Source organism: Marmota flaviventris, chromosome 10 (genome assembly GCF_047511675.1).
Source record: "Marmota flaviventris isolate mMarFla1 chromosome 10, mMarFla1.hap1, whole genome shotgun sequence".
Lineage (NCBI taxonomy): Eukaryota > Metazoa > Chordata > Mammalia > Rodentia > Sciuridae > Marmota > Marmota flaviventris.
The window spans coordinates 78,347,449-78,373,976 of record NC_092507.1 but is presented as its reverse complement, the minus strand read 5'-3'; the positions used below and the strand labels follow the sequence as shown (position 1 = coordinate 78,373,976).

Genomic DNA, 26,528 nt, shown 5'->3' with positions numbered 1-26,528 from the left:
ATACATTAATGAAAGGAATCATTCAACAAAACTCCTAAAGTAAAATTACTTTTAATTGTATACATGTTATTATTTTAAATCAATATAAACATCTTTAAAGAATATATTTCAACATTAGAATTTAACAGGTAAAATTTTTGTGATAGTCTTCCAAAATGATGCTTACAATTGGTACTTTAATTCGGGTTAATTGCATCTCCACCCAGTTTTATCTTTTGAAGCATTTTCCAAACAGGACTTTGTTCTATGATGTAAGCTTTAGTTGTTATCATTCTATAGCAGATGCTATCTATGTATGGTTTGGAGGTAGTCTGGAAGAAGATATAAACATGCAGCATTACTTACAGAAACCCAGCTATCTTTTTCAGTCATATAAAAAAATACCTAAATGTAATTCATTCAGCAAGTATCTCTGAATCACCTATAATTTAAAAAATACATGTGTTATTAGAGTAATACGAAAAACACCTGACTTCCATCTTCAGCAAATTTCAAATATAGCTGAAAAGCAGAATAGGATAGGGGATACATTCTAAATTTAAGACTAAGGAAGACCTGGGCTGGGGCTGGAGCTCAGTGGTAGTGCACTTGCCTGGCATGTGAAGGCACTGGGTTTGATTCTCAGCACTACATATAAATAAAATAAAGACCTATCAACAACTAAAAAAATATATTTAAAAGAAAAAAAAAGGAAGACCTAACTTTGCCTAAGGGAGTTCTGTGTATCTGGGTACACATACGAAAAGAAAGTGGGCAACTATGGAGAACATTCCATAAAACAATGTTTGTATTCAATTCATGACTGCAATCTAGGCAGTATATATATTTCAAAGTTTGAAGGAAGATGATACATATACAGCTAAATGTTCTTTTGGTCCAAACATTCACAAATGGATAGTAGCTACCACAAAAGATGAGGAGAAGCTGAGTTCAGGCTTGGGAAAGAGCTTTAAGCATGAAATAGCAAATTCTCTGAGTAAACAGAAGCTGAGTAGTTGTCAATCCTGCTTAAAAGGGCATGTAATTTGAAGTTAAAAACCTAAAAGTATACTAGTATTTGTATGTAAACATGTCTTCTTTCCCATGTGACTTACCTTGGCAATAGTGCACATAAGACTAATAGCATTTGCTGTGTTGTGTACTGGAAGTATCCGTAAGTTACTTCCCAGGAATCTGAAAAAAAAAAAAAATTGGTATTTTACAGAGATCATAACTTACTGGCATTTGCTCTCTTAAACAGGTGTAAAGAGGACATGAATCTCAATTGTAAAGTGTTTATTCATTATGTGTTTATTTCCAACTAATGCCACGGGATTTGAAGTGGCAATATACCCAGAATTTAACTTAATTTAAAAAGGGCTCACTTTTGGTTTAGTCTTGCAGAAGAAGCCCAGAAGTCCTTCCCAAAGCCCATAAGTCTTTCCCAAAAAGAGCCCATAAAGTTTATCTGGTAGCAAAACAAAACTCAGGCCTCCCTTTAAGAATTGCTAACTGAAGTAAACAATACAGTGTAAAAAAGAAAAAGGAAAAAAAGCAAAAAAAAAAACCCTGTAGTGCTGTTTTTCATACCTCTGCTGAATCCTGAACATCAGTTTCCATTCTTCAGGCCCATGGAGGGCAGCAAACAAAACCAAAAAACTATTTTTGTGAATATTAATAAACTTCTCAATTTTGTTTATAAATATTTCTTCAGCTGACATAATGCATTCTTTAGCGTCCATTAATAAAAATGCAACTCCTAGGAAAGGTAAAAGTCAATTTGTCATATAGAGCAAAATTTGTAAACTCAACAAAATCAAAAATAGCTATAACAAAATATCCAGACCCTAAACTCATAAGGAGTAGAAATTATAACAATTCTTTTTTTTTTTTAATAACAATTCTTAACAAAAATGATTTAGGTAGTTCTTTGAAGTACTCTAGTAAAATAATAATTTGCATAGTAGTGTTTTCCAGATAAGGCACTATCCATATGAGGGTAATGCCTAATTTTAGTTAAAAGCTTGACTGTATTTTAAAAGTTAATCCTTTATGTTACTTAAAAAAAAATTTTTTTTAATGGCTTATTAGAAAGTACATTCCAAAAGATACAGGTAAGCAGCCAGATGGAAAAGACACACAACAAAGTGTCTCAGATGAGGTCTCATGGAATTTCACTGTCCTCTCTGGGCCCACCACTTTCCAGGCACCTTCATGTGTTCGGCAATTCAGAATCTCTTCTGACTTTTATTTAATTATTTATTTATTTTTAAGATTTTTTTTTTTAAGTTGTTGATAGACTTCTACTTTATTTATTTCTATGCAGTGCTGAGAATCGAACCTAGTACCTCACACATGCCAGGCAAGTATGCCACCTCTGAGCCACAACCCCAGCCCTCCCTATGACTTTTAAAAGCTAGAAATCAACTAAAGAAAGGGTAGTCTTAAGCAAATATTCAATCATTTCTTGTTGGAGAAACCTTTCTACCAGAGCTTAAGTACTTATATAAATTAATATACTCAACAGATATCTTGGATCTCTGAAATAGTATGAGGCACATAAGAATAATCCTAGGGGGAAAACTTGATTGAATTATTGTTCTTTAAAAGATGTGGTAACGACAATCTGTGGAAATGACTTCATGATTATATAAAAACTGGATGAGCTTGAGCAAACTTATATAACCTCTGAATATATATTTCCTCCTCTGTAACATCAGAATAATAACCCTTTGTTAGTCCTGTCAAAAGGATTAAATAATGTATACAAAGGGCAAGAACATATAGTATGTCACCAAAAACACTTTACTTCTACCTGGAGGAGACTATTCAATCAGGAGAAATGAATTTGAGACTCGAACACTTTCAGCCTGGAGGTCTTATTTTTAAGAGCTTTTGAAAGCACCAGTTTTCCAAAACCTCTGCTATAGTAAAGGTCTGTTTACAGCCTTCTTGATAAAATCCTTTATCTCCATCTCTTTAATCACTTCTGTTATTTCTCAAGCACAGGTGAAGCTGCCCCTTCCCATCTCTCCAACCTTTTATCCTAATTCCTGTACTTTGCCCATGACTCATGGTTGTACAGTTTTAAGATTTCAGGAATATTTATTTGTCCCCATACAATTCTTTAATATTTACTTATAACCTATTGAGTAAATTCTCATACAAAATCATGACAAAATATCTCATTTTGGTTTTGCATTCAGATTTTGACCATTTATGCATGTTGGCCTCTTGTCAATACAGTTCATACTTTAATATTATCGATTGATTATTGGGAGAGTAGCATTTCTATTTTCATCTTAGTTCCAAGGTGAGTATTTTTTCCCATCCTCCATCAGACTCTCTTCGTTCTTTTTTTTTTTTTAAAGAGAGAGGAGAAAGAGAGAATTTTTTTAATATTTATTTTTTATTTTTCAGTTTTCGGTGAACACAACATCTTTATTTTATTTTTATGTGGTGCTGAGAATCAAACCCAGTGCCCCGCGCATGCCAGGCGAGCGTGTTACCGCTTGAGCCACATACATCCCCAGCCCTCTTGGTTCTTTTTTTAAAAAAATATTTCTTTAGTTATAGGTAGACACAAGGCCTTTATTTTAATTTTTATGTGGTGCTGAGGATCAAACCCAATGCCTCACCCACACTAGGTGAGCACCCTACCACTGAGCCACAACCCCAGCCCCCTTGCTTCAGTTTTAACAACTGTAACCTGAAAAGGAATGTATTCTGTAATTGACCATCTGTGCTTCTTTGCAGCAACAACAGTTTAACACATTCACCTCTCCCTAAAGGTAATATGTTAACTATCACATGACTACTGACTTGCAAAAATTATTAGAATTTATATCAAGGCAGTTAGCAAATATACTATACCAGAAAGAGAAAATATGATTGATCCATTTTCCACTGTATCTGAATACCGAATCTTGTGGCTTTGATTTTCTAGGGCAGTTGCAATTTCATAAGTCTTTAAAAGAATTTTTAGAAATACAAACTTAAAGATATGCTTACAATACTTTTATTATAGTTAATGAAAAAAAAATTAAAGTTTAATACTTTATTTTATAATGTCACTTGTAAAGATTTGTTCATCAAAAGAGAAAATCTGTTCTCTATGGAGAAAAACACTTTTAAGAACAAAAATATTTAATCCTACTTAAACAATGATTGTATGTTTGGAAATGAGTTAATGTACTATAGATATGTTTGTTATTTGGGAGCAGAAATTAACAACAATATTGAAGAACTAACCCATGACAATCACAGAAATGAAAACTTAAAAAAAGGCTACTTGGAAATGAATTATGACATGTATTAATGTATAACTCTGGAAAATGGATAATAATGTATTTCTTAAATGGTTGACAAAACCACAAAATACCAGAAACATAGATGACCGCACAGGAGACAACCAATTCTCCAATTCATCAGTTTGTGTTAGTTATTTTAATGTACTCTTAAGAAGGCGAGTCAGAAAACATATGAAGACAGCATTACTATCTTCTGGCTTAAATACTATTTCAAAATTACCTCAATTCAGGACTGGGGCTGTAGTTCAGTGGCAGAGCACTTGCCTTGCACACGTGTGGCACTGGGTTTGATCCTCAGTGTCACATTAAAAATAAATAAAATAAAGGCATGCTATCCATCTACAACCACACACACACACACACAAAAAAAAACTTTATCATTAAAAAAAAAAAAAGTTACCTCATTCCCATTCTACCAAGAAATTAGATCATGTTAACCAAAATAACTAAAATCCTAGCAGTTAGGGCTGGGGTTGTAGCTCAGTGGTAGATCGCTTGCCCAGCACGTGTGAGGCATGGGGTTCAATCCTCAGCACCACATAAAAATAAATAAAATAAAGGTACGGTGTCCATCTACAAAATATATATATATATATATATATTTATATAAATATATATATTCATTTATTTATTTTAAAATCCTAGTGGTTAATAGTGTTTCCTAACTGGTTAAAACTCAAGCTTGTGAGTCTCCAAATGGATAAAAATATCTTAGATTAATTTTACATTTTCCTTCAGAACATGTATATTTTAAGCACACAGTCTAAAATTAAGTATAAAATATATGCTTCTCTTCCTTCCTAAGAGAGTATTTTTTGTGCTACTTATATCCTGACCTACAGTTCAACTATGGCCCTTTCTTCTGAGGTTTTAAAACTGTACATTGCTTTCAGCAATGGCAGATTAAGTAATTTAGGTCAACTCTCCTGCTGAAGGCAACTTGAAAAACTAGACAATTAAAAAAATCTGCTTGAATGCATCAGAGAGCTAGCAGGATAGTTAAAACCTATAAGGTGAAGTTCTATACAAAAATTCAAAGATATAACCCTAGCATTTAGGCCACATCTTCCCTGAGGGCATCTGACAATTCAGAAAGAGGCAGAAGAAAAGCTAAATGAAGTTTTTGACAAAAGTAGAGCAGCTCTCACTGGGAATGAAGCCTAACTTCAAACCATTTCAATCCCAGAAATATTAAGATGATACTGAATTACTAGTACTCCCAAGTACCTTCCAGAAGCATTCCCTAGAGCAACATTTCTCAATCAGTCTTCTCTATCAGTTTTCTCTTTCTTCTTTATAGAACAAAGAAAACTATTTGAGTGACTATTTTTTTAATTCTCCCATAACTAATGCCATTCTACATGCATAGGAGATAAAGTTAATTCATCATATACAATAAGCAACTGATGGCTAGGGTTGCCAGATTTAGCAAATAAAAATGCAAAATATTGGGCTGGGGATGTGGCTCAAGTGGTAGCGCGCTCGCCTGGCATGTGTGCAATCCAGGTTTGATCCTCAGCGCCACATACAAACAAAGATGTTGTGTCCACCGAGAACTAAAAAATAAATATTAAAAAAATTCTCTTTCTCTCTTAAAAAATGCAAAATATCCAGTTAAATTTGAATTATAAATAATTATGTAATTTTTAGTGTAGATATAACTCATGCAATATTTCGGACAAACCTACATTAAATGCATTACTCATCTGAAATTCAAATTCTGTTTAACCTGGCAAATAGGGAATTAGTGGTTCATTCTCTCACAGAATTAAGACTTCTCTAGAGAAATCCAATATTACTTTAGGCCTCCAATTGCTTCTACAATCTTTCAAATAAAAATTCCAACACAATAAAAAATAATCAGACAGGTCTGGGGCTGTAGCTCAGTGGTAAAGCACTTGCCTCACTGGGTTTGATCCTCAGCACCACATAAAATGAATAAAATAAAATAAAGATATTGTGTCCATTTACAGATAAAAGATTTTTTAAAAAAATTTTTAAAGGTGAGAAGAGCATAGATAGAATAACAGGAAAAGGAATGAAGACTTGAAAGTATGATTCTTAACTGATGAGTATGAAAGGTACACATGAATCAGTTATTGGCAACAGTGTTAAGAATAACTTCAGGCAGATTATGAGGACCCCATATATGCCATGCTGAAGAATTTGAATCATATCTTACTGGGGGGCCAACTAAAAGTGATAATAAAAAGGAAATAAGAAAGGTAAAATTAAGAAGTAATGAATTGAGAGAAATAAGTTTAAGAGCTGATATATTGGGCTGGGCGTGTAACTCAGTGGTAGAACATTTGCCTAGCATGTGCTAGACTCCAGTTTCAATCCCATTACTGGAAAAAAAAATACAGTAGATTCTTCAAAATAAATGGGAAGTTAAGATTAGATTTTCTAAAATATGTTTCACAGATTATTAATCCCATGAAATAGTCCCCAAAAATATTCCTTAGTCATAAAATTAACACGAAATATTATTTTGTCTCCTTTGGGGGGGTTTCACAATACGTTTAAACATATTAAAGCCTCTGAAGAGGAGTACAGAAAAAAAAAACAAAAAAAACCTTGTTCAACTTTGTTTATACCAGTATTCCAAATAAAACCCGTACAATAATCCTTCCTGAATATATAATATCTATTAATGTGTTGAGAGCCACAGCCGAAGGGGCCCCAGCAAACTTCCAGCTGCCAGCTGACGATTGGCTCACAGCAGCCCCAGCAAACTTCTAGCTACCAACTGATTGGCTCCTCTGGGGTGATGCTCATTGGGCTGTTTCCCTGCCCTTTCAGACCACAGAGCTGCTCATTGGGGGACTTTTTTGGCTCCGCCCACACAACCCAGCCAATAGGCCTCAAAAGCAGGAGGAATGGGGGAGGTTGAGAGGCTTGTGGGAAGTCGGTGGTGGCAGTTGGGCTCTGAGGGAATTCCTGAAGAGCTGTGTGGTGCGTGTGTTCTAAAAATAAAGTTCGTTTCTTTTGACAAGTGGCTCCTGAATTGTGCCCAGCCAGACTGCGGCATTAATGTCCTTTAAAACTAGTATTAGGAGCTGGGGCTATAGCTGAGAGAGTGCTTGCCTAGCACAGGTGAGGCACTGGGTTCCATACTCAGCACCACATTAAAAAAAAAAGTAAATAAAATTATTTAAAAAATATATTTTAAAAAACTAGTATTACATCTAGAAAATCTACTCATATGAAAGTAAATATAAATTTAAACAGATATGAAAAAGGGCACTTAATAACTAGTAGTTCACAATAGAATTAAAAGAAGGCCAATATGAAAATTTCACAGAAATGGCAAATTTCATTATTAAGTTCAGCTTAATAAATTTAACAGCTCTTATTAAATGGGTATTTGTAAAATTTATAACTTATATACTCAGAATAAAGTATAAAAACCTAGTAGAGGAAAAACCCACATTTTTTAAAAGATTATGAACACAGAAATTGAGTAAGAACCCAATTCCTCCTCCCCCCCTTTTTTAACATTGAGAATCCAACACAGGACCTTGTTTGTGATAGGTCAGTCGTCTATCACTGAATTATATCCATAGCCCAGGAAAATCCTTTAATAACTTCAAGTACAAATAATTTCCAAACTACATAAACTGTTAGGCACACAAGGAATTTGGAGTAGCAGTGAGGAGGAAAACTATCCTAATTCCTATGAAAATAACATTAAAAAGAAAACTATAGATCATCAATCTTTGGTAAATAATGATAAAAAAAATAGCAAACCAAATTTCAAAAGAATAGAAGAAAAATCCACAATTACCAGGTACTTTAATTAAGAAATGCAAAGATAGTTATTTAGGTTCTTATCAACAGATAACACTAAGCATGTATTTTAAAAATAATGCACTTATTTCTGATTAAGAGGAAAGACAGCATACATTAAGCTGAGATGAATATTTTTTGACAATTGGTAACATCATATATAATAAAACACTGGAGATATTCCCATTAAAATGAGAAAATGTTTTGGTTGCTCTGGTCACAGCAAAAATAAAAATAAGAGATAGCTATCAGAAATTCTCATTAATTACAAATTTTCACTAACTACCTTGAAAACCCAACAGAATCAGCTAATAACATATTATGAAAAGTCAGTGCAGAGATTAAATATAAAACAGATTACCACAAATTAAATTTTCCCCATATATGTAGATTGAAAACATTGGTGGAAGAGAGTATATTGGACTTTATAATATTAACAAAACTTCAATATTCTAGGTACTTAATAAGAAACAGGAACAATCTAAAAACAGAAATTAAGACTTTCTTTGATGGGCTTATTAGTAGAGTGAACGTGAATAGGAAAAAAATCAATAGGAACCCCCAAAACTGAAAAGCAAAGAGATCAAAAAGCAGCTGAGGGTAGGGGGCATATCCAGGGACTAACTATAAAAAGTGTAACATGCATATGGGACTATCAGAAAGAGAAAAATAAAGTGAAAGGCACTAAAAAAAAAAATGAAGCAATAACTGATAATTTCCTCAAATTAATGTCAGACACCAAATCATATAATCATATATCCAGGAAGCTCAAGGAACATTAAGCAAGAAAAATTCCAAAAAGGTATACTTAGGCACAACTGTTGAAAAAATTCTGGAAAGAAACCAGCTGACTGTAAGAGGAGCAAAGATAAAAATTACATGATTATCCCTCACAAGCTAGAGCTGCAAGAGATTGGTGTGAGATGTTTAAACTGGTGAAAAAAACACTGATCTAAATTCTGTATTTAAGAAATTACCCTTCAAAAGTGAACAAGAGTATACTCATGTTTATAGCAAGCACAATTCACAACAGCCGAACTATTGAGTCAGTGTAGGTATCTGTCAATGAATGAACGGATGAAGAAAATGTGGTATACATACACAATGAAGTTTTGTTCAGTCATAAAGAAGAATAAAATTATGACATTTACAGGAAAATGGATTGAACTTGAGAACATTATGTTAAGCGAAATAAGCCAAATTCAGAACGTCAAGCGTTTTCTCTCATATGTGGAAGCTAAAGGGGAAAAAGGAAAAGAAAGGCATTGGCACAGGTGGGAGAATCTCATGAAAAGTGAAGAGAGACCTGTAAAGGAAAGGGAGCCAGAGGACACAGCCACCTCAGAATGTGTGTATTTTCCCTGGGATGGGAGAACAAAAAGCAGTCACCCATAGTGTGTAAACGGATCTGATCTTTCTCCAAGCAGCCAGGCCCGCATGTCCCCAAACAGTGGTTCGAGGCTCCAAAACTAATGTTACTACCCTTCAGGAAAACAATCACATTTGGAAGAAAAATAGACCCAAGATAGCCAATGCAATATTGAGCATGAAGACTGATGTAGGAGTAGAGAGAAAGGGGAAATACTGAAGAACAATACTGTCCAAATTGTATTGCTATATCATGTGCTTGTATAGAGATGTAAACAATGAATCCCATTATATATCATTATAATGCACAACAAAAAACATGGGGAAAAAACTGAAGGAGAGAAAGAAGATTAGAGGAACTCAGAATTTTACCTAGTGTTCCAAGAGACTGAATCAAAACACAAGGTGTGCTGTCACATGTTAATATAGTGGGGCCACAGAAAAGCACTGAAGTACAACTCTAGGGAGACAGTAACCAGGTAAAACCCAGAAAATACTGGTTTTCAGAATAATAAGAAAAATAATAAGAGAAATGGAACGCATAAACACTGAGTGCCATATAGCTCAGTAGGGAGAAGAAGCACCCCCTTGACAGGCTGAAACAGACTCTTAGCAAACTTTAGGGGGCAGAGTTTTCCAACAAGCAAATTACACAGTCTGAGCAGATCACAATCATGAACTAGTGTGGGAAAAGAGGTTCCCTGCACTTCCCAGCAGATTTGGATAGTGCTATAATAGGGAGCCACCTTAAGAAGAGTTCCATGATCTGAGCTTACTGCATGGGAGATCCCAAACCACTGCATTTCTTAAATCTCCCAAGACTCAACAGCCTCTTCTCTTCACTGGCTTAGTGGGTGTCCATTCCAAGAAAGTCAAAGAGACATAAATCCACTGATGGGATTTAGCAATGGGATATGTGGTTCGATCCTCAGCACCACATACAAATAAAGATGTTGTGTCCGCTGAAAACTAAAAAATAAATTTTAAAAAATTCTCTCTCTCTCTCTCTCTCTCTCTCTCTCTCTCTCTCTTTAAAAAAAAAAAAATTGGCAGATTGACCTCTGTGACAAGTAGCAAGACAGCTGTGTGTGGATTTGCAAGGGGGCTGGGTCTGGGAGAGGTACAGGTGGGTGTGGCAGACTGCTTAGGGCTCTCTACCTTAGTTCAAAACCCACTGGCTTGGTAGCTTCCCTCATGCACAGAGGTATTCAGAGAATAGCCACCACAATTTGGTCATTTGCCACAACCCCAAGCACATGACTGAGGATCTTGGGAACAGAGATGCGCAATCTGGATTGGTTCACAGGCTTGGTGGGTGAGAGGGTTTGGCCAGCAACTCAGATTGATACTGAGCCACTGGCCCTGGATGCAAAAGACAGAGGCCTCAGGCCCTGCTTAGGACAACTTTGCCTTAGTCTGCGGTGGTGGAAAAAGAGGGGCAGGGTTCAGCCTACAGATGTCCTAATTGGTCTGACCTGTTTAGGCTGGGACTAAGAACCAACACACTGGACTGCACCTATAATCTACAACCCCTAGATACCTGGTAGATTCCAAAGTTAGAGACTTCTAAAAGAACTGTCTTACCAAGCACAGTGGCGCACGCCTGTAATCCCAGTGTCTCAGGAGGTTGAGACAAGAGAATCCTGAGGCCAAAGTCAGCCTCAGCGAGAGTGAGGTGCTAAGCCACACAGGGGGGCCTGTCTCTAAATAAAATACAAAATAGGGCTGGTGATATGGCTCAGTGGGTCGAGTGCCCCTGAGTTCAATCCTTTATACAAAAAAAGCAAAAAAAAAACAAAAACAAAACTGTCTCCATTTTAAATTCTTGGCAAGGAAGAATCATTCTTTATTCTGTCATTCTAGTTAGTTTTCCCTATTTTATACTATTATCTAATTTTATGTATTTTTTTAAACTCTAGATTTTTCTCTCCTTTCTCATTTCTATTCCATTATCTTTTTTTCTTTCTCTCATCATTTCTTACTCTTTCTACCCATTATAATGTACCTTTATATTAATTTTACGTTCATTAATGCCTATCTTCTCTTTGGCTAGTGGAGTTGTAGAAGTTATTTTCAACTTTATGATGATATCTGGTTTTCTTTTTAAGTTCTTGCTATCACTGGTGGTTATTTTCTCCTCTCAAAGTAGTGCTAGGGCTTGAACCCAGCACTTTGAAAATGTTGGGTGGGTGCTTTGATGCTAAGATATACCTCCAACCCAGTTGAGAGAAATTGCACCTTACCCCATCTAAGACCTAATCCTACTCAACCCTTGATGCACCCATAAACTTAAATAGTGGAGGCAAAATCACCCTGATGATGACCCAGCCCCAAATGTGAGGAGAGCCTAAAGATTGACTACTGAATATTCACCTTACCTCCACCCCCAGAAACACCTCACCCATGAGGAGCCTAGTACAGGTCACTCCCAAACCTTCTCAGATTATAAAGTGCAAACAAGTCAGGAGGAGTAATATGGGGTGTATACCTCACATATTCAACTATCTACATCATACCTACCTGAACTAGCAGAGGGTCCCCACTTACACAAGTCCAACAGAGAAAGTAGGTGTCCCCCCCCACCACCAGGTTCCAACAGAGTACACACAGAGTCATCGAAACATAATAAGAATAGCCTAAGAAGCTACAGGGAAACCACAATACAAAATCCAAATGAAATTAATCTCAACACTACACAACAAATCGATGTTCCAAGGTACACTATAAAGAGAAGGCTGCATCTCAACAGATGCACAATCTCAACACAGATGAGAAATAAGAGAAAAACAAGGCAACATGATGCCTCCAAAAGTTCAAAACTCCCCAATAAATGAATCCACAGGTAACAAAATGGATGAAATACCAAAGAATTTTTTTTAAATGATTGTTGAAGCAATCAATGAACTCAAAAAAGATACAAATAAACAACCAAATGAATTAAGGAAGACAATGCAGAATATGAAAGAGCATTTTTATAAAGATCCTGAAAAAGAACCAAACAGAAATCTTTGGAATGATAAGCTTAATACATCAAATAAAAAGCTCAGTTGAAAATCTCACCAATAGACTAGATCCAGTAGAAAGAATATCAGGGCTTGAAGACAAGGTAAGATGAGTAGGAAAAATAAGAAACTATGAATAGAATGAACAACTTCTCTGGGACAACATTAAGACCAAATTTAAGACTCATAGGTCATGGTTTAGATATGATGTGTCCCCCAAAAGCTCATTTGTGAGACAATATAAGAAAGTTTAGAGGTGAAATGATTGGATTAGGAACACTTTAACTTAATAAGTATACCAGTCCACTGATAGAGCTTAACTTAGTGGTATATATCTTATGTATGAGTGTGTATATATGTATGTTTATAAGTAAAGTGAATCACAACAATGATACAAGGAACAGGAGGATTATTTTATTATTGTAAAATAATAAAATATATCTATATCATACCTACCTGAACTACTCACACTGTCTATGAAACAGTATAGTGTTATTTGAAAGTAGATTCATGTTAGTTATAAGTGTGTAATGCAAATTTTATAGTAACCAGTAGAAGAAGTAGTACTATTATGCTAAGAAAGGAAAGAAAAATGGGATGATATTCTCAGGCTAAAACTACAAAAGGCAAAAAGAATGCAAGAACAAAACAGAAATAAAGAACAAAATCAACAAATTGAGAGCAATATTAAATAAAGTAGATTTAATATAAATATATCAATAATTGATGGCCCCTGGGAGTTCTTGAATGTCCTCCGCGGCTACTTCTGAGTTGGATACATCTACTGAGAACACAGAAGACATTTCATCATCTGAATCAAATCCAAAGAACATCTGATATTTCTTTTGTGCAAAGACAAATAATCACTTTAGCATTAAAAAAAGAAAGAAACTTCTGCATTTCTACAGGGGAGCATGTTAGAGCACTCATAAAAATAAGACCATTACTGCAATTTTATACCTGGATTAGAGGAAATGTGGAGAGTATTATAAAAAAGTTTTTGTTATTTCTAATGCTGATTAATATGAGGTTTTGCTCTAAAATTATTGTAGTAAATAGGGTTTAGGGGCTGGGATTGTGGCTCAGCGGGGCTGGGATTGTGGCTCAGCGAATGGTAGAGCGCTTGCCTAGCACGTGCAAAGCCCTGGGTTTGATCCTCAGCACCACATAAAAAAAAAATAAACAAAATAAATGCATTGTGTACAAATAAAAAATTTTTAAAATAGGGTTTAAAGTCTTCTATTAAAGTGGTACCGTTAGCCAGGTGTGGTGGCACAAGCCAGGTGTGGTGGCACAAGCCAGATGTGGTGGCGCATGCCTGTAATCCCAGCAACTCGGAGGCTGAGGCAGGAGGATCATGAGTTCAAAGCCAGCCTCAGCAATGGTGAGGCACTAAGCAACTCAGTGAATCCCTGTCTCTAAATAAAATAAAATAAAAGGACTAGAAATGTGGCCCAGTGGTCGAATTCCTGAGTTCAATCCCTGGTACCAAAAAAAAAAAGTACTGTTACTCAGAACAGTAGAGGACACACATTGAGTGAAAGTATCAATACCTGGATATTCACCTAGCCTAGGACTCTTTTTTTTTTTTTAAAGGGAGAATTTTTTTATCTTTATTTTGTTTATTTATTTTTATGTGGTTCTGAGGATCTAACCCAGGTCTCACACATGCGAGGCGAGCGCTCTACCACTGAGTCACAACCCCAGCCTGCCTGGGACTCTTAAGAGAAAGAAGGTCACCAAATAGTTCCTTGCATAAAAGTAGAAGTAATAAAGATCACAGCAGATGGATAGAAACAAAAGCAGTATGAAAATTCAGGGGAACAAACCACCCAAAGGGCCCAAAACACTTCAAACAAATGATCCCATTGACACCATAGAGGAAGAAATATTGAAAATTTAGAAAGTTCATAGTGAAAATTTTCCATAAGCTAGAAGAAAATGTAAATAATTAACTTAGAAAACACAGGAGGTGAAAGATCATTTCAATAAAGAGATTCTGAAAAAGTGCCAAACAGAAATCCTTAGAAATGAAAGACTCAATAAATCAAATTCAAAATTCAATGAAACATATCACCAATAGATTAGATCATTTTGAAAATAGATTCTCAGTCTTAAAGACAAAGTGCATAATTTTGAAAATAAAGTTGACAATAAAGAAAAGATGTTAAGAGACCATGATCAGAATATTTAAGAAATCTAGGATAACAGTAAGGCACCAAATCTAAGAATCATTTGCATAGAAGAAGGCTCCAATGAATACACAATGAAATAATATAAGAAAAATCTTCCAAATCTCAGAAACAAGATGGAAATCCAATTATAAGAACCTACAGAACCCCAAATAGTCAAGATCAAAAAAGATCCTCTCCAAGACACATTATAAAGAAAATGCCTAATATATAGACTAAAGATAGAATTTTTAAAGCTGCAAGAAAAAAATAGCAGGTCACATTTGGAGGTAGCCAATTCAGATTTCAACTGATTTTTCAACTCAGAACCTAAAAGGCAGGAGGATTTGAAATTATATATATGTATATATATATATATATATATATATATATATATATATATATATATATATACACACACACACACACACACACACACACACACACACACATCAAGGCCAGAAAGAAAACGGTGCCAACCAAGATTGTTATAAGCAGCAGAACTATCCTTCTGAACAGAAGATAAAATAAAAACCTTCCAGGATAAGTATAAACTAAAATAATTCAAAACTACTAAGCCTATACTACAAAACACTCAATGAAACATTTCATGCAAAAGAAATAAAAAATAAAAATAAAAACCAGCATAGAGATGAATCACACTAGAATATTTAATTAAAGGATAATCAAGTTTAAATTAAGCATTAGAAACAAATCAAAATCATAGGAAATGAAAATTATCTCTCTATAATAACAATGAATGTAAATGAGCTAAACAATCCAAACAAAAGACACACACTGGCAAATTGGATTAAAAAACAAAGAGACTTGCCTTACAGGCAAAGACATCCATAGACTAAACATAAATGAATGGAAAAAAATATGATGCAAATAAAAATGAAAAATGAAAGCAAGCAAGAGTAGTTATTCTCCTACTGATAAAGTAGACTTCAAGTCAAAATTAATCAGAAGAGAAAAGATGGTTACTTCATAGCAGACAAGGGAATCATCCAACACCAAGATAAAATTATTATAAATATTTATGTCCTAACCAACAGTGCACCTATGTACATAAAACAAACCCTACTCAATGTAAAGAATCATACAGACCACAATATAATAATAGTAGATAATTTCAACACACTTCTCTCACCATTACATAGGTCATCCATACATAAACTAAGTAAAGACTCCTTAAAACAAACAAAAAAAAAAATACTATTAATCAAATAAGCCAACTGAATAAGACAACTGAATTCACTTTCTTCTCAGGGACACATGGACCTTTCTCTAAAAAATAGATAATATTTTAGGTCACAAAGCAGATCTTAGAAAATACAAAAACAAAATAAAAATAATTCTTTGCATCCTATCAGATCATAATGGAATGAAATTAGAAATCAATGATGAGATAAAAAACAGAAAGCACTCTAACATTTGGAGATTAAATAATACTCTTTTGAATGATTAATGGACAGCAGAAGAAATTAGGGAGAAATAAAAAAATCTTAGAAACAAATGAGAAAAGAGATACAATATATCAAAATCACTGGAAAGTATTAAGGCAGTTCTAAGAGGAAAGTTTATAGTATTGAGTTCCTACATTAAAAATAGAAGCCAGGTGTGGTGGCACATACCAGTAATTCCAGCGATTTAGGAGTCTAAGTCAGGAGTCTCACCAATTTAATGAGGCCCTAAGCAACTTAGCAAGACTTATTGTTTGGATGTGAGGTCTTCCTCAGAAGCTCACTTGTGAGACAATGCAAGAAGGTTCAGAGAAAAGATGATTGGGTTATGAGAACCTTAACTTAATCAGTTAATTTATCCCCAATGGGATTAACTGAGTGGTAACTAAAGGCAGTCAAGATGTGGCCAGAAGAGGTGGGCATTGGGGGCATGACTTTGCGGAGTATATCTTGTATCTGGCAAGTGGAGTCTCTCTCTCTCTCTGCTTCCTAATCACCATGTGAGTTGATTCCTAGGCCACATGCTTCCAATATGATGTCTGGCCTCACCTCAAGCCCAAGGAATGGAGCTGGCTATCTGTGGACTGAGACCTCTGAAACCATGAGCCCAAAATAAACTTTTCCTTCTCTACAAGTATTCTGGTTGGGTCTTTTAGTCACAATAGCAAAAAAAAAAAAAAAAAAAAAAAGCTAACTAAAATAGTGACACTGTCTCAAAATAAAAAAATAAAAGGCTGGGGATAAAGCTCACTGGTAAGCACCCCTTGGGTTCAATCCCTGGTACAAAAAACAAATCTTTCCAACAATGAAAAATCCAGTACCAAAAGGGTTTTCAGTCAAGTTCCACCAAACCTTTAAAGCAAAATTAATGCCATCCCCTTCAAATTATTCCATAAACTAGAAAAGGAGGGAACACTGCCAAATTAATTCATAAGGCCAGCATTACCCTGATACAAAAACTAGATAAAGACACATCAAGAAAAGAAAACTTTATCCCTAATGACACAGATACAAAATCCTTAAAAAAAATTGGCAAGCCACATTCAAAAACACATGAAGAAGACAGTACATCAAATGAGTTCATTCCAGGAATGCAAAGTTTGTTCAACATACACAAATCAATAAATGTAACATACCACGTAAGTAGAGTTAAGGATAAGAATCACATAATTATCTCAATAGATGCATAAAAAGCATTTGACAAAGTCCAGAACCCATTCGTATTTAAAACACTAGAGAAACAGGGATAGAAGGAACTTATCTCAACATTGTGACAAATCCAAGGCCAAATCATACTGAATGGAGAAAAACTGAAAACGTTTCTTCTAAAATCAGAAACAAGACAAGGATGTCCATTCTCACCACTCCTATTGAATGTAGTTCTCAAAACTCTAGCCAGAGCAATCAGGCAAGAGAAGGAAATTAAAGGGATACAAATGGGAAAAGAAAAAGCCAAATTATCTCCATTTGCTAATGACATGATTCTACATCTAGAAGACACAAAGACTCCACCAGGAGACTTCTAAAGGTTATAAACAAATTTAGTGAAGTAGGAGGCACAAGATCAACATACATAAATTGATCACTTTCTCATATTCCAATAATAAATCTTCTGAGAAAGAATTCAGGAAAACTATCACATTCATAATAACCTTAAAAAAAAAAAAACCTTGGGAGTAAATCTAACCAAGAAGGTGGAAGTCCTATACAATGAAAACTACAGAACACTGAAAAAAAGAAACTGAAGACCTTAGAGGATGGAAAGACCTCCCATGTTCCTGAATAGGCAGAATTAACATTGTCAAAATGGCCACATTACCATTAGTGTTATCTAAATTCAATGCAATCCCCATCAAAATACTAATGACAATCTTCACAGAACTAGGAAAAAAGTCCTGAAATTCATTTAGAAAAATAAAAGACCCAGGATAGCCAATGCAATATTGAGCATGAAGACCACAATACCTAACCTCAAATTATAATAAAGAGCTATATAGTACAATAAATAACATGGTACTGGTATCAAAATAGATATGAAGACCAACAGAATAGAATACAAGACATAATAGAAGACACAGACACAAACCCAAAGAGTTACAGTCATCTGATACTTGACAAAGGTGCCAAAAATATATGTTGGAGAAAAGATAGCCTTTTTAACAAATGGTTTTGGGAAAAATGGATATCCATATGTAGAAGAATGAAACTAAATCCCTATCCCTCACTCTGTACAAAAGTCAAATTAAAGTGGATCAAAGACCTAGGAATTAGACTAGAAATTTTTTAACTGCTAGAAGAAAACACAGGTTTCTCCAACACATAAGATTAAGAAATAAAAATTAAGAATCAATAAATGGGATGTCATCAAATTTAAAAGTTTCATCACAGTTAAAAAAAAATTAAGGGAACTGTGACCACCGACAGAAAAGGCCCAGTGGCCCGTGGAGGGACAGAGCTTCCAATCACTCCTGCAAGGTAGGCGGGCCTGCGACCCACCGGCAGAAGAGGAGCAACGGCCTGCTGAGAGGCAGAGCCGCCCCCCACCCCCCGCGCCTGCCAGGTAGGCGGAACTGTGACCACCGACAGAAAAGGCCCAGTGGCCCGCGGAGGGGCAGAGCTTCCAATCACTCCTGCAAGGTAGGTGGGCCTGCGACCCACCGGCAAAAGAGGAGCAGCGGCCTGCTGAGAGGCAGAGCCGCCCCCTCCCCTCGCGCCTGCAAGGTAGACGGAACTGTGACCACCAACAGAACAGGCCAGACCTGCAACCGACAGATAGAACAGGCCCAGTGGCCTGAGGAAGGGTAGAGCCACCCCCCCCCCCCGCGCCTGCAAGGTAGGCGGACCTGCGACCCACTTACAGAACAGCCCCAGAGGCCTGCAGAGGGGCAGTGCCGCTGCCTGCGCCTGCAAAGTAGGCAGAACTGCGACCACCGACAGAACAAGCCTAGAGGCCCGAAGAGGGACAGAGCCGCCGCCCGCGCCTGCAAGGTAGGCGGACCTGCTACCGACCGGCAGAGCAGGCCCAGCGGCCTGCCGGCGTGGTAGGCACATTGCCCCAATTGGAGGAGGGGCAGAGCCGCCGCCCGCGCCTGCGAGGGAGACTTTGCAACTATACAAGACCAATATAAATATATAGGGGGAAAATTCAATAGCACAACAGTTTCACCAAGTAGAAAGGAACGCGAACAGTATGAAGAGACAAGGAAAGAAAGGACCACAAGCAATGCAGGTCAACTCAACGTTAGAAGAGGTAATAGCTGCAGCAGATGGAATGTCAGATAAAGAATTCAGGATATACATGCTTCAGATGATCTGGAGTCTCAAGGAAGACATCAGACAGCAAAATCAGACAATGAAAGATCACTTCGACAATGAATTACATAAACAAATCCAAGAAGCAAAAGATCAACTATACAGGGAGATAGAGGTTATAAAAAACAAACAGAAATCCTAGAAATGCAGGAAGCAATAAACCAACTTAAAAACTCAATTGAGAATACTACCAGCAGAGTAGAACACTTAGAAGATAGAACATCAGACAATGAAGATAAAGTATTTCAACTTGAAAAGAACATAGACAGCTCAGCAAGACTGTTAAGAAACCATGAGTAGAACATCCAAGAAATATGGGATAACATCAAGAGACCAAATTTAAGAGTCATTGGGATACAGGAAGGGACAGAGTTTCAAACCAAAGGAATGAGCAATCTATTCAATGAAATAATACGAGAAAACTTCCCAGACTTGAAGAATGAGACAGAATGCCAAATCCTAGAAGCCTACAAGACGCCGAATGTGCAAAATCATAAGAGACCCACACCTAGACACATTATAATGAAGATGCCCAACATACAGAATAAGGAGAGAATTTTAAAAGCTACAAGAGAAAGGAAGCAGATCACATTTAGGGGTAAGCCAATCAGGATAACAGCTGATCTTTCAACACAGACTCTGAAAGCTAGAAGATCCTGGAATAACATATTTCAAACACTGAAAGAAAATGGGTTCCAACCAAGAATTGTGTATCCAGCGAAATTAAGCTTCAGGATGGAAGATGAAATTAAAACCTTCCACGACAAACAAAAGTTAAAAGAATATGCAGCTAGAAAACCATCTCTTCAAAACATCCTCGGCAAAACATTACAGGAAGAGGAAATGGAAAATAACAATGAAAACAAACAGTGGGAGGTAGGACAGTAAAGGGGGGGGGGAATAATCAAAGAGGAAAACAAACCATGTTTAGTAACATAAATAAACAAATATGGCTGGAACAACAACCCATATCTCAATAATAACCCTAAATGTTAATGGCTTAAACTCACCAATTAAGAGACACAGGCTAGTAGAATGGATCACAAAACAAGACCCAACAATATGCTGCCAACAGGAGACGCATTTGATAGGAAAAGACATACATAGGCTGAAGGTGAAAGGTTGGGAAAAATCATATCACTCATATGGACTTCGGAAACAAGCAGGAGTGTCCATACTCACATCAAATAAAATAGATTTCAAGCCAAAGTTAATCAAAAGGGATAAAGAGGGACACTACATACTGCTTAAGGGAACCATACACCAACAAGACATAACAATCATAAATATATATGCCCCAAACAATGGTGCAGCTATGTTCATCAAACAAACTCTTCTCAAGTTCAAGAGTCTAATAGACCACCATACAATAATCATGGGAGACTTCAACACACCTCTCTCGCCACTGGACAGATCTTCCAAACAAAAGTTGAATAAGGAAACTATAGAACTCAATAACACAATTAATAACCTAGACTTAATTGACATATATAGAATATACCACCCAACATCAAGCAGTTACACTTTTTTCTCAGCAGCACATGGATCCTTCTCAAAAATAGATCATATATTATGTCACAGGGCAACTCTTAGACAATATAAAGGAGCAGAGATAATACCAAGCATCCTATCTGATCATAATGGAATGGAACTGAAAATCAACGATAAAAGAAGGAAGGAAAAAGAATACATCACTTGGAGAATGAACAATAGGTTACTGAATGATCAATGGGTTATAGAAGACATCAAGGAGGAAATTAAAAAATTCTTAGAGATTAATGAAAACACAGACACAACATATCGGAATCTATGGGACACATTGAAAGAAGTTCTAAGAGGAAAATTCATTGCTTGGAGTTCATTCCTTAAAAAAAGAAAAAACCAACAAATAAATGATCTCATACTTCATCTCAAAATCCTAGGAAAAGAAGAGCAAAACAACAGCAAAAGAAGTAGAAGGCAAGAAATAATTAAAATCAGAGCTGAAATTAATGAAATCGAAACAAAAGAAACAATTGAAAAAATTGACAAAACTAAAAGTTGGTTCTTTGAAAAAATAAACAAAATCGACAGACCCTTAGCGATGCTAGCGAAGAGAAGAAGAGAGAGAACTCAAATTACTAGCATACGGGATGAAAAAGGCAATATCACAACAGACACTTCAGAAATACAGAAGATAATCAAAAACTATTTTGAATCCTTATACTCCAATAAATTAGAAGATAGTGAAGGCATAGATAAATTTCTTAAGTCATATGATCTGCCCAGATTGAGTCAGGAGGATATAGACAACCTAAACAGACCAATATCAATTGAGGAAATAGAAGAAACCATCAAAAGACTACCAACTAAGAAAAGCCCAGATTTATGCGTGTTGATTTTATATCCTGCCACTTTGCTGAATTCATTTATTAGCTCTAATAGTTTCTTTGTAGAGCCTTTTGGGTCTGCTAGGTATAGAATCATATCATCTGCAAATAGTGATAATTTAAGTTCTTCTTTTCCTATTTTTATGCCTTTAATTTCTTTCGTCTGTCTAATTGCTCTGGCCAGTGTTTCGAGAACTATGTTGAACAGAAGTGGAGAGAGAGGGCATCCCTGTCTTGTTCCAGATTTTAGAGGGAATGCCTTCAGTTTTTCTCCATTCAGAATGATGCTAGCCTGAGGCTTAGCATAGATTGCTTTTACAATATTGAAGTATGTTCCTGTTATCCCTAGTTTTTCTAGAGTTTTGAACATAAAGGGATGCTGTACTTTGTCGAATGCTTTTTCCGCATCTATCGAGATGATCATATGGTTCTTATTTTTAAGTCTATTGATGTGGTGAATAACATTTATTGATTTCCATATATTGAACCAGCCTTGCATCCCAGGGATGAATCCTACTTGATCATGGTGCACAATTTTTTTGATATGTTTTTGTATCCGATTCGCCAGAATTTTATTGAGGATTTTTGCATCTAGGTTCATTAGAGATATTGGTCTGTAGTTTTCTTTCTTTGAAGTGTCTTTGTCTGGTTTAGGTATCAGGGTGATGTTGGCCTCATAGAATGAATTTGGAAGTTCTCCCTCTTTTTCTATTTCCTGAAGTAGCTTGAAAAGTATTGGTATTAGTTCTTCTTTAAAGGTTTTGTAAAATTCTGCTGTATACCCATCCAGTCCTGGGCTTTTCATAACCCACTTGAATCAAAGTGTGGAATATGATATGTCAAGAAATTTGTAATGTTTTGAACAACCAACAATAAAAAATTAAAAAAAAAAATTGGTGCAGCCAATTTGGAAAGCAGTATGGAGATTTCTTGGAAAGCTGGGAATGGAGCCACCATTTGACCCAGCTATTCCCCTTCTCGGTCTATTCCCTAAAGACCTAAAAAGAGCATGCTACAGGGACACTGCTACATCGATGTTCATAGCAGCACAATTCACAATAGCAAGACTGTGGAACCAACCTAGATGCCCTTCAATAGATGAATGGATAAAAAAAAGTGGCATTTATACACAATGGAGTATTACTCTGCATTAAAAAAAAATGACAAAATCATAGAATTTACAGGGAAATGGATGGCATTAGAGCAGATTATGCTAAGTGAAGCTAGCCAATCCCTAAAAAACAAATGCCAAATGTCTTCTTTGATATAAGGAGAGTAACTAAGAACAGAGTAGGGTCGAAGAGCATGAGAAGAAGATTAACATTAAACAGGGATGAGAGGTGGGAGGGAAAGGGAAAGAGAAGGGAAATTGCATGGAAATGGAAGGAGACCTTCAGAGTTATACAAAAGTACATACAAGAGGAAGTGAGGGGAAAGGGAAAAATAATACAAGGGGGACAAATGAATGTCAGTAGAGGGGGCAGAGAGAGAAGAGAAGAGGGGAGGGGAGGGGAGGGGAGGGGGGATAGTAGAGGATAGGAAAGGCAGCAGAACACAACAGACACTAGTATGGCAATATGTAAATCAATGGATGTGTAACTGATGTGATTCTGCAATCTGTATATGGGGTAAAAATGGGAGCTCATAACCCACTTGAATCAAAGTGTGAAATATGATATATCAAGAACTATATAATGTTTTGAACAGCCAACAATAAAAAATTTAAAAAAAAATTAAGAGCATGAAGAAAGCCTACAGAATGGGAGAAAATCTTTGCAAGTTAGTCCTCTGGCAGGGGATTAATATACAGAATGTATAAGAACACACACACACTCACACACACACACACAAAAAAAACTTGACACCAAAACAAGTAACCCAATAAATAAATAGGCAAAATAACTAAATAGATACTTCAAAAGAAGAAATAAAAATGGTCAATAAATATATGAAAAAATGCTCAACATCCCTGACAATAAGGGAAATGTAAATCAAAACTACATTGAGATCCATCTCTCTCCAGTTAGAAGGGCAATCATCAAGAACACAAATAATAATAAATGTTGGCTAGGTGTGAGGGGAAAGGTACACTCATACATTGTTGGTGGGACTGCAAATTATTACAACCACTTTGGAAAGCAGTATCCATATTCCTCAAAAGACTTAGAATAGAACCACCATATGACCCAGTTATCCTATTCCTCAGTATTTACCCAAAAGAACTAAAATCAGAATACTCTAGTGATGCAGCCACATAAATATTCATAGCAGCACAATTCACAGTAGCCGTGCTATGGGACCAGCCCAGGTGCCTGTCAGCAGATGAATGGTTAAAGAAAATGTGATATATATGCAAATTGGAGTTTTACCCAGCCATAAACATGAATGAAATTATGGCATTTGCCAGTAAATGAATGAAACTGGAGAACATCATGCTAAGTGAAATAAGCCACACGCAGAAAGTCAAGGGTTGAATATCTTCTCTCATATGCAGAAGCTAGAACAAAGTAAGGGAGAAAAAGGGGACAGTAGATCTCACAAAGATAAAGGGAATATCAGTGGAGTAGAAGGAAATTGAGGCGGAGGGATGAGCAACTGAACAAGGGAAGAAATGTGGGATGAATTTGACAAAATTATGCTGAGTACAGATATGGATATGCCACAGTGAATTCCACCCTTATATAGATCTATAAAGAAGGACCAGTTAAAAAAAATGATAAATAAATAGAAGGAAGACCACTAGAGTAGTGGAAGGGGAACAGTAGAAAGGAGAATAGAAGGGAAAGAGGAAGCACAAAAGACTGAAATGAAGTAAATTAAATTCCATGTATGTATGATTATGTCAAAATGAACCCCACTATTATATATTACTATAATACACTAACAAAAGCATTAAAAAAAGGACAGGGCTGGGGTTGTGACTCAGCTGTAGAGCACTCACCTAGCACATGCGAGGCCCTGGGTTCGATCCTCAGCACCACATAAAAATAAATAAATAAAATAAAGGTATTGTGTCCAACTACAACTAAAAAATAAATATTTAAAAAACAAACAAACAAACAAAAACACAGACTTCCACTGCTTTTGAGGACACTTTTAAAAGTTGTGCTTGATAACTTTTGACTCCTCCAGGAAAGAATGTTTTTTCTGGGCATGATGCTTGTATAATGAATCATCATTAATAAAGTTAGGTGTTAGATCTGTCTCTTGCATGAAGACTAGATATTAGTATTGAATCCATTTAACTGTGTGACTAAAATTTAAATAAATATGGAAATTATGGTTATAGAAAAATTATGTCATAAACATTTTATGTAATTAAAAGTTATAAATATTTAATATAATTAGTATTTGATCATTGATATAATTAATTAAAGTCCTAACAGGAAAGGGAAATTGGTAATGTTCTATTTCATGGCCTGATTAGCTTACATGGGTATTCTATTTATAATAAATGTGTTTAATGATTCTATATATTCTATGAATTTTCTCTATGTATATTTTACAATTCGAAAAAAGAAAAACAAAATAAACAACAACAAAATCCCTGAATGGAGGTTTGAGTTTAAGAGGAGTAAAAAGAGAATTATTGCGATGGAAGATAGAACTGATGATAATATCCCCCAAACAGAAAATATGAGAGGTCAAAATACATGGAGGATATTATGAGAAGATCTAACACAGATCTAATAGAAGTTCAGAGTGGAAGGAGGGAAAGCATAGGACAGAGGCATTATTAAAGATGATGAATGAGAACCTAATAAGTGACATAATTTCACAGATTCATGAAGCCTCAAAAGATTTTTTAATCTTCACATTAAATCTATAGAATTCTAAAATGTAAAAAGCAGCCAGAGAGGAAAGACAGGAATTTTCAAAGGAGTGACCATTAAACTGACTGTTCTCTTATTAACAACAGAAGCTAGAATCAATAAAATGAGATCTTCAATATGCTGAAAGAAAACAGCTATAAAACCAGTGAAAAATATTTTTCAGTTTGGAGCAACTGGAATTCTCATACATTATTGATGGGAGTATAAAAGACTGTGAACTGACTGACTCCCCTCAGGTATTCAACTTCCCATTCCCTTCCTCTAAAAAACTACAGAGACAGCATCCTTCCAATGCTGCTAAGACTATAAAGATCAATTTCTGGTTATTTCTCTCTCAAAAATCCATATATATATACACACACACACACACACACACACACACACACACATATATATATATATATATATATATATATATGTATGTATTATATATATATATATATGTATATATATATACACACACACACACACACAAATATAAACATACACATATACACACACAGACATGTATATGTATATATACACACATATATCGATGTAAGTATCTAGGTGTATATATATATATATACACACATATGTACATGCCTTACTGTTTCTAGATATATTAACATGTCTATTAGAGCAAGCTTAGAGAGAAAAAAAACATGAGAAAATTTCCAGCCTTAAAAGACTTAGGATGTTGAACATGAATGCAAGAAGTTTATACTTTAGATTTAAAATACATATAGTTTATTATGTACTTTGTACTCTCCACAACTAATTGTGGACACTTAAATGAAGGATCTTTTAAAATATTGTTTTATGTGAAAATTAGTTTCAATTGTGTAATTTAAGATTAATGGCTCAGTGAGCCCCTTTACCTTAAGAGACGAGCTAATAATAACTGTAGTCGTCCATTTTATTTCTTCTTTCCCACCACTTTCAGCCAT

At 35.6% G+C, this 26,528-nt stretch overlaps 1 protein-coding gene across 1 annotated transcript; it reads right to left on the bottom strand.

Moving 5' to 3' along the window:
- Window positions 1-176: 176 nt before the first annotated feature.
- On the bottom strand, window positions 177-26,528 carry C10H1orf146 (chromosome 10 C1orf146 homolog). The gene is made up of 5 exons (XM_027935278.2): window positions 26,460-26,528; window positions 3,853-3,946; window positions 1,570-1,738; window positions 1,095-1,173; window positions 177-311 (listed from the first exon to the last, which is right to left on the bottom strand). Exons 1-5 carry the CDS (start codon window positions 26,526-26,528, stop codon window positions 177-179), a joined length of 546 nt encoding a protein of 181 aa, XP_027791079.1.

Bases quoted from the DNA above. Each gene is read 5' to 3' on its own strand.
- C10H1orf146 (XM_027935278.2), bottom strand. From the start codon at position 26,528: ATGGCTGAAAGTGGTGGGAAAGAAGAAATAAAATGGACGACTACAGTT. The intron at 1,739-3,852 runs GTATAGTATATT...TACCTTTCCTAG, and splicing joins AATCATATTTTCTCTTTCTG to GAGTTGCATTTTTATTAATG. The intron at 1,174-1,569 runs GTATGAAAAACA...TTTTTTTTTCAG, and splicing joins ATGTTCAGGATTCAGCAGAG to ATTCCTGGGAAGTAACTTAC.